Here is a 9,020-nt window from a genome sequence, read left to right on the forward strand (position 1 = left end):
GAAGATTGTAGGGAATCTAATAGTTTTGTGCTGTTCAGGAGTATTGCTGATTCAGTATTGTTGTTCAGACTGAGTACCTGCAATATAGTATTGCTAAGCAAGATTATGATTTCAAGTCATTAGAAGCATAGGATGATTTAAGATTTCTAACCATGGAATATAAGCTAATCTGTGGGCAAGAGGTGAAGTAATATCTAGATAAGTTAGATGAAGAAAGTTAGGGTAGAGTGTAAGGTGATGACATCTCAGGGTGTAATTAGAAGTTAAATTAGGAAGAAATGAGGATACTATAGGAGAGATAATTGAGCCTTGAAGTACATCCCAGTTTTTTGAGTGAAGAACAGCCTAACAGGCACATTTCAATCCAGGTGAGATAAAGAAGTTCAGATATCTCCCACACAGATAAAGGCTTTACTAAAGAGTAGCTGTACTTCTACTGGAAACTAACTATGCTTCTATACTGAGTTAGAATTAAAAGTTAATTTATAAATAAAAATATAACAACTTTATTTTAAACTTTATACAAATGTTTGATACAGTAAATTAGAGCGGCAAATTTATCATTATTTGTAAAGTGAGACCTCCACATAAATTCTGTTAAAAATGATTGAAATAAGAATGTCTTATGCTTTCTTTGAAAATGTTTTTTTACTCTCTGCCACATTCTGTCTATATTTCTGGTGTGGATTTCTGTATCTTCTGGATCATTGTAATCTACATATTCATGAGTATATATACCTTGTTGGATCTGGTCAATTTGAAGAGGTTCAGTCCAAATATCAGACACAATATGGGTACCTATAAGAAAAAGAACTGCAATGTATCTTTATAATCATAGATTATAAGGTTACAATAATGAGACTGTGATCTATTTTCTTAGAGCACAAAAATGACAAACTGATGATGAAGATTCAAATCTTGGTCATGAATTCTGCTTGTTAAACACTAACCACTTCACAAAAAATGGGTAAAAAAATATTAAAATATGTATGACTAAAATGAAGTGTTTATAAATGTGAGTATAGCAAACTGGTTCAATATTTTAAAAAGGGTGTTGTATAGCCAATCAGACTTCATTTTAACCATTTCTCTTAAACTGGCTGTCATTCATTCTATTTGTTGTCTCTTCAAGACCTCAATTAGAATAGTTAAATTTAGGGCATTCTATACAAGGAATTAGATGTCTATTTTTAATTTATAAGTACTAATGCTTAGACAATGCTGTGATATGATTGCATAAGAGTGATATTTGACTCTGTAAAAGTTTGTTGTATTATGTCATGTTCAATATTTAATAAAATGTTGTTTCATGAATCTATTCTCAAAAGTGTTCCAGATGTGACCATCATGTTCTTTTGTAAATCAGTGTACTATGGATTATTTTTTAAACAGTGAGTTGTGATATGATAGACATTAGGTTGTTATTTCTTGCAGGTCAAATGACCATATAGGAATTCTCTCTTTGTCACATCTTATAAACTAGTTCAAATGCAGGTGAAAAAAAAAAAATGGGATTATCAGAGCTGGAATACCATTAATTACATGTCTGCTTCAACAGATGTAACCGGGAGCTAAACAACAACCTGACTTTGCATTTACTGCATTTGTTGTTGCCATTCATTTTCAACTAACAATTCTTTCAGAATGATTGAAGTCATGTTATTATGAGATGATAATATAATATTAACATCTTGTTAATAATAAGACATAAATCCCTTACTTGAAAACAGGTAAGTGTTAGCTGCAGAAAGGGCATCCCACAATAAAACATTCAATACGTAACTGTCAACCCAAGCTAGCATGGAAAAATGGGTGTAAAATGATTGAACCATCATCATCATTTAATGTCCATTTTCCATGCTGCCAATGGTTTGGACAATTTAACAGAATCCAATGAGCTGCAGGGCTGCATCAAGCTCCAATGTCAGTTCTAGTATGATTTCTATAGCTTGATGCCCTTCTTAATGCCAATGACTTTACAAAGTGTACTAGGTGCTTTTTCCATGGTGCTGGCACTAATGAGGTCACCAAGTAACTTACAAGACAAAGAAAAAAGAAAGAGATGCCTCAAATGAGTGAGAATGTATTTGAGAGAGAAGGAGGTGGCTTTATGCCAAGTATTGAAAGGCTAAAATATCATAGAGGGACAAGCACAGGTGTCTCACTAGAGATGGGGGTAAAGATGGTGGTGATGAGGTGCCAGAGCATATTTTCAAGCCACAAGAAGGTGAGAACAGGAGAGAATACAGATTAAAGTATACTACAAAAATGAATTCTTCAAAAAGGAATAACTGAATAATGGTAGGCTCTGTTCTAAAACACATACACATGTACAAACAACATAAAGCAAAAACAAATTTCATTACTAGGTATCTGAAAATATAATTTTTCTGATAAGATTATCTAAAGATAACTTCAGGTTGAGAGCCATTCTTGTGAGTAGGTAGACTGATTCTGTCACATGGTTTAACACAAACACCCAGTCCATAGGTACCGTTAGTAGATTCCACCATTTTGGACATTTGGGCCAGGACATCAGATTGAGGATGGTGAAAGGAACTTATTCCATTCCTCTTACCAAACTCAAACAGTCTATAAAAAGTTTAAGGCACAACTCTTACTCCTGTGACTAAGCCATAAAAGAATAAAATGAATAAACATACCTAACAATTAATCTACTGTTGCATGCAAGTTGTATATGTATGATATGAATGTGTGATTAAGAAGTTCAGTTCCCAACTGTACAGTTTCAACCTCAGACCCACTGTGTGACACCTTGAGCAAGTGTCTTCTACCATCGTCCCAGGCTGATCAAAGCTTGGGACCGTAGAAGACGAAAACTGAAAGAAGGCCTTCACATATATGTATTTGAGTATGTGTGTGTGTTTGAGTTGGTTATGTCGCCCTGTTTTTAAAATCATGCAATAGTTGTAAATGAGTATATCTGTCATACAAGTGATGCTGTTCATTTCCAGTCTTCTGTAAAAAGAAAACAAAAAATAAAACATGCCTGGCCATGGGAAATATCACCTTCCTTGGAAACATCTGAGGGTTGGCAACGAGTAAGGCATCCAGCTGTAGAAAAAAAAAAATTACCTCAACAAATTCCAGGCAAATATGGAAGAGTAGATGTCAATATGAAAACACAAATGATGAACTCCATCGAGCTGAGATATATAGTCTTAAAAATCATATTAACAAACCTCTCAGATGTTAAGACATTTGATTAGCTGTAGCTGTCTGGTGCTCATTGGAAACAATTTTGGTTAGCAAAACAACCTTTGTTTTAAAAGCACTATTTCAAAAACATCTGGGTAATAATTTACCTTTTATTCTAAACAATCTGGTTTCAGAAATGTCTGCTTTCTTTTTCTTGCAGACATGTCACAAAAATGTGTATTCCAGATGAAACTGTATTTTTTGACATCTAATTAGAATAACTTATAAATGAAGTAAAGACTACATTACTTTAGCTAATGTTATTTTAATGCTTTTAACAGGTAAGGAACAGAGGGTGTTTCTGTTTCATTGGACCTCCCCAGTGAAGCATAGACATGTCTTTATACATTTATTAATGACCGATGACAATATTAAAAAAACAGAAACATATATGATTCACAAAAAAATTTTTCTAAATATAAATACATGGCTGTATGGAAAGAAGTTTGCAACCCAATCACATGGTTCCATTTTCAGTTTCACTGCATAGCACCTTGGGTAACTGTCATCTACTATAGCGTTGGGCCTACCAAAGACTTGTGAGTGGATTTGGCAAACGGAAACTGAAAAAAGCCCATGTATCCAGGGATATCTATTTCCTCATTCTACGACTGCCTGCCAAGATGGTATGTTAATTTCTTTGCTCGTAGCCCAATTTCTGTTGTGCTTGTTATTTTTCCAGTGATTAGTGGTTTTCTTAGAGGATTTTATGACTCTGATTTTCATAACATTGCAGGCACCGAATATGCCCTATTATAATTATATAATTTTGGATTTGCCATTTATTAGCTTTTGCTTGTTGGCCACCTATGTTATTGTTGTTATTCATTTTACCAATGATAATAATTAATACTAATATCTATATAAATATTTTTGAATGTTTATTCATTATATATATATATATATATACATATATATATAATCTGAGGCAACTCCAGGTCATTAGTGTCACTCAGGCTCATCACAGATTTCACATAAAACGCCTGTATAAAAGAAGGTAAGAGACACAATGCACACCACATACTTCTAAGTGCACTGATAATTTAACAATAAGACAGAAATGTAGTTGAAAACATTGAATTTGAATTATTTTTAATTTTTACGATCATAGATAACAACTCAGGCTGTAACATCTGAGCCCAAGTCAGGAGCGTGTGAACGATGTCAAGAGAATGTCTGCTATGAATGATATCTTTTGACACAGGACACCTCTAAGACGACCACCAGACACCGAATGAAAATAAATGAAACACAACCAGGCTCAATAAAAGGAACCCGAGTTATTGGCTGTAATTACATACTTGGAGTCAGTGTTGGCAGAAATTAAATCAGCTTGCAAATACACGTTCACTTTACAAAATTTATACTTGGGCTAAACCTGAACAGCTTGAGTGCCAGAGTCGCTACTGATATATATATACACACACACACACACACATCATCATCATCGTTTAACGTCCGCTTTCCATGTTTGCATCGGTTGGACGATTTGACTGAGGACTGGTGAAACCAGATGGCTACACCAGGCTCCAATCTGATTTGGCAGAGTTTCTACGGCTGGATGCCCTTCCTAACGCCAACCACTCAGAGAGTGTAGTGGGTGCTTTTACGTGTCACCCGCACGAAGGCCAGTCAGGCGGTACTGGCAACGGCCACGCTCAAGATGGTGTATTTTATGTGCCACCTGCACAAGAGCCAGTCTAGGGGCACTGGCAACGATCTCGCTCAAAAATCCTACGAAGGCCAGTCAGGTGGTACTGGCAACGGCCACGCTCAAAATGGTGTATTTTATGTGCCACCCGCACAAGAGCCAGTCCAGGGACACTGGCCAGTCCACACACACACACACATATATATATATATATATATATGCAGGCTGTTGTGAATGGATTGTCATCTAAATTACGCAAAAATGAAAATAACACTGACATCTCATTTGTTTACCAAAATTATATAGAGATATTTTTAAATACTAAAGAGTAAATTTATTCAGTAAAATTGCTTCCAGGCAACCTCTGAATCTCCAGCAACTCTTCTGAACAGTCTCCTTGTTTAAGTTGTTGAATGCTGGCATAGTCCTTGCTGCCTTTAGTTCATCTTTGGTGCTACAAGGAGTTTTGTTGATCTCTTGCTCAACACACATAATAATCAAGGGGGCTGCAGTATGGGGAGTTAGGTGAGCAGAGGTTACAGGTGATGTGGTCGCAGAAATTGCCTGACAGCCATGACTGGATTCTCCTGCTTGTGTGGCATAGTGCAGAGTCCTGTTGCTAGACAAAGGGTCCTCCAGCAGCCACCCTCTTGACCCATGGCGGCACTACCTCCTCCAGACACTTGATGTAGGCCTCTATGTTGAATCTGAAGTCATGTGGGAAGATGGAGTCATAACGTCACCACCACTAGCGATCACTCCAAACACCATGATGTTGACTGGACGTTTGATTTTTATCACTTTCATTACATGTCCTCAGATTGACACCCAAACACTCTGAAATGTTCATATTGGAGCTTCTGGTGCGAATGCCAAATAGTACAGTATGTCGTTTCCAAGTTTCTAGCAGAGTGAATTGTGTCATGGTGCTGTTTTTCTCACAGACGGTGCCCAACTGACCCTACTATATACTGTGTAGTCGCCAAAATCAAAAACAATGCACGAAATTAAAAATACAAAAATGGCAACAATTTGCACATCCCACCCTGTATATGTGTGTGTGTGTGTGTCCCACCACCGTTTGATAACCAGTGTTGATGTGTTTATGTTTCTGTAACTTAGAGGTTCGACAAAAGATATCGACAGAATAAGTATAAGGCTTTAAAAAAAAAAGTTCTGGAGTCGATTCATTCGACAAAACATTCTTCAAGGCAGTGTTCCAGTAACTATTGATAGAAGGTTAATTTCTTCAATTTCTTTGAAATGTGATTTTGCTATTTTGGATTCCTCACAAGACATAAGTGCAGGCATGGCTGTGTGGCTAAGAAACTCATTGCAATCACATGGTTTCGAGTTCAGTATCACTGCACAGTACTTTGGACAAACATTTTCAATTATAGCCTTGGACAGACCACTGCCCTGTGAGTGAATCTGGTGGACAAAAACTGTATGTAAGCTAGTCATATATGTGTGTTTGTTTCTCCACCAAGCCGCTTGACAACTGTGTTGGTTTATTTACGTCCTCTTAACTTAACTGGTCGGCGAAAAGAGACCTATAGAATCAGTACTAGATTATAAAAAAAAAAAACGATGTACTGGGTCGATTTGTTCGACTAAACTCTTCAAAGAAGTGCCCCAGTACGGCCGCAGTCCAATGAATGAAACAAGTAAAAGATAAAAAAACTGACACTTCAAGTTGAAATGTCCGGTTAATTTCCTCTGTTATGGAGCTGCTATCGACCGAAGCTAAGAGTATATTTCTTTCTTTATTAGCTAACATATCGCTGGTAGAAAGATCCTCCACAAGTGCTTATTATTGTTTCGACTACAGTAAATATAATTTAAAATTTGGTAATAAACGAAACATTCAGTCGCAACTCTGTCAGTGATTTCTGACAACTGAGAGCGAGGGGCATATTAAGAAATGTCACTAAAAGCCAAAATGGAATAAATAAATAAATAAACAAGTGAGAAAATAGGTTGTCTCAAGTCCCCTGGTGGGCGGGGCTGTGAGGATGGAAAAGCGTGTGAACAAATCGTCATGTTTAATACAATTATGTTATTTCTACTGTACGTTTAGCGTTTTGAATCTGCCCAACAACAGAGCGAAGTAAATAAATTTTATTGTTTCAAACACTATTCTGTCTTAGTTAATTAATAGAAAATGGGGGGGGGGGTGATTTCACAGATATTTTGAAGGAGTCTGGTAAGCACCTGTTGAAATATCATGAAGGCAGCAAAGATAAAAGAAAACCGCAGATTATATCTATCCATACCTGGTAAAATCCATCGGATAATTGCAGCTTCGAAAGCGTCTTTATTTTGATGCTCAATAGGCACCAGAAAACATTTGTCAGTTCCACGTTCAATTCCACCAAAAACACAGAATCTTTTCATATGCTTCTTTTCATTGGGTGTAGGTTTGAAATGTGTGGTCACATCTATTTCAACAACTTTTGGTTCACCTGACTGTAAATCGAACCCGCCAATCTCGGGTGGGTAGGCACCTAATTCAGTCGGGTGGTCTTCCAGGAACCGTTCTAGTAGTTCTCGGATGAGACAAAACAGATCAATTGTTGATTTCTTACTTACGGTAGTCTCATGGGCTATCTCAGAATGGAAATATTCCCTTGACCACATGTACATAAGCCATATGAATGTTGTCAGCGACAGGCGGCTATTCTCGAAAAACGATCCTTTGCGGATTGATCTACAGTAGTTATGCTTTGGGCATCTCCATCGTTTTCCATCTATACCCTTCTGGTAACCGTTAACTGTACACGGGTTCCCGCAAGTGGGACACACAACAGAATTGCTTATAAGTTCATATTTCGCCAGCCATGTAATTGCTTTTTCATTCGTAGAAGTTTGTTGAAAGAGATCACAAAATGTCCAGGTCTCTTGCTTAATTTTTTCGTCATCAATAATGTCTGTGCATATTATTTTGGGGCTTGGTTGTCTTCTCCGTGGCATTATGCTAGTAATTAACCGATGAAAATAATATAAACAAAAAGAAAAAGAAACAAAAGCTTTATACGAAACTAATACTCTGAAAAGTGTTAGTTTCGTATAAATTGTTTTCTGTTTAGAAGGAAATATTTTTTTCCTTTACAGTGCGGATATACCCCTTTCAATTGCAATCCATTTCTTATATTTTTACGTTTTACATGTTGAAAATAACTATTACAAGTTTCCTTTCTATAAATACAGAATGTATCTTTTCAATATATAAAAATAGAAAATAAATTTTTTCAAACTTTATTACTTTCCTATTTCTTCTTCAAAGTATGGAATATCACTTGTCTGTTTTGCAAGTATTAATATTCTGTTATTAAGTTTTTAAGCAATCAAAATTTAAAATGTTACCCCAGCAATTCAAAAGTTACATTTGACTATGTAAAAATAAAGATGTTATTCTGTGATTCTCCAATTAATATAACGTAAATTTTCACTTTGAGGTGTATAGGATTCAAATTAAAGAATATATACAGTTTCCATGATTCGACTGGACTATGCTAGGGCATCATCTTCACTGCTTTTTCTCCGTTTTATAAATCCCTAGACTCTATTTGACACGAATTAGCTCAGTATAGCTTTTAGTACAAAGTTACGTCCCTTTAAATTACACACTGTAAAAGAACATAATTTCCAGGTAGAGATGCACATGCACTGCGACAAGTTCGTACACGGTTTTCGTCGGTGAGATTTGACAAGCAGAGCATAGGTCTGTCCGAGGTACACAAGAAGATGCTTGCTCACGAGAGCTCGTAGAACGATCAAAGCTAGAAGTATGTCGGTGCGATGTGAATTTCTGGCACTATCACGCTATTAGATGTCAGAAGTGAAAGTAGTCGCTGTCTGTCTGCCTGTCTGCCTGCATGCCTGTTGCTGGTCTGTCAGCCTGCTTGCCTGTCTGCCTGCATGCCTGCTGCTGGCCTGTCTGCCTGCTTGCCTGCTGAGCTATCTGTCTGTCTGTCTGCTGGTTTGAGTTGATACTTTGGCTTACTTACTTACTGATATCTATCTACTATGTATCTATCTATCAATTATTAGAAAACACAAATTTAATATAAAAACATTTTCCTGAAATTGCAAATTATTTAAAATATAAAAATATAATTTTCAACAGAGAGAATTTATCAAAATAGAA

The 9,020-nt window shown here is 36.4% G+C and overlaps 1 protein-coding gene across 2 annotated transcripts; it reads right to left on the reverse strand.

The window, feature by feature from the left end:
- Positions 1-490: 490 nt before the first annotated feature.
- LOC106879047 (uncharacterized) lies at positions 491-8,994 on the reverse strand. Of its 2 annotated transcripts, XM_052969702.1 has the most exons (3): positions 7,147-8,994; positions 3,011-3,075; positions 491-798 (listed from the first exon to the last, which is right to left on the reverse strand). In XM_052969702.1, the coding sequence occupies exons 1-3, from the start codon at positions 7,841-7,843 to the stop codon at positions 715-717; spliced, it is 846 nt and encodes a 281-aa protein (XP_052825662.1). In that variant the 5' UTR covers positions 7,844-8,994; the 3' UTR covers positions 491-714. The 2 variants fall into 2 exon arrangements, with proteins under 2 accessions (XP_052825662.1, XP_014783955.1); XM_014928469.2 differs by lacking the exon at positions 3,011-3,075.
- Positions 8,995-9,020: the final 26 nt, after the last annotated feature.

Source organism: Octopus bimaculoides, chromosome 7 (assembly GCF_001194135.2).
Source record: "Octopus bimaculoides isolate UCB-OBI-ISO-001 chromosome 7, ASM119413v2, whole genome shotgun sequence".
In the NCBI taxonomy this organism is placed as follows: domain Eukaryota; kingdom Metazoa; phylum Mollusca; class Cephalopoda; order Octopoda; family Octopodidae; genus Octopus; species Octopus bimaculoides.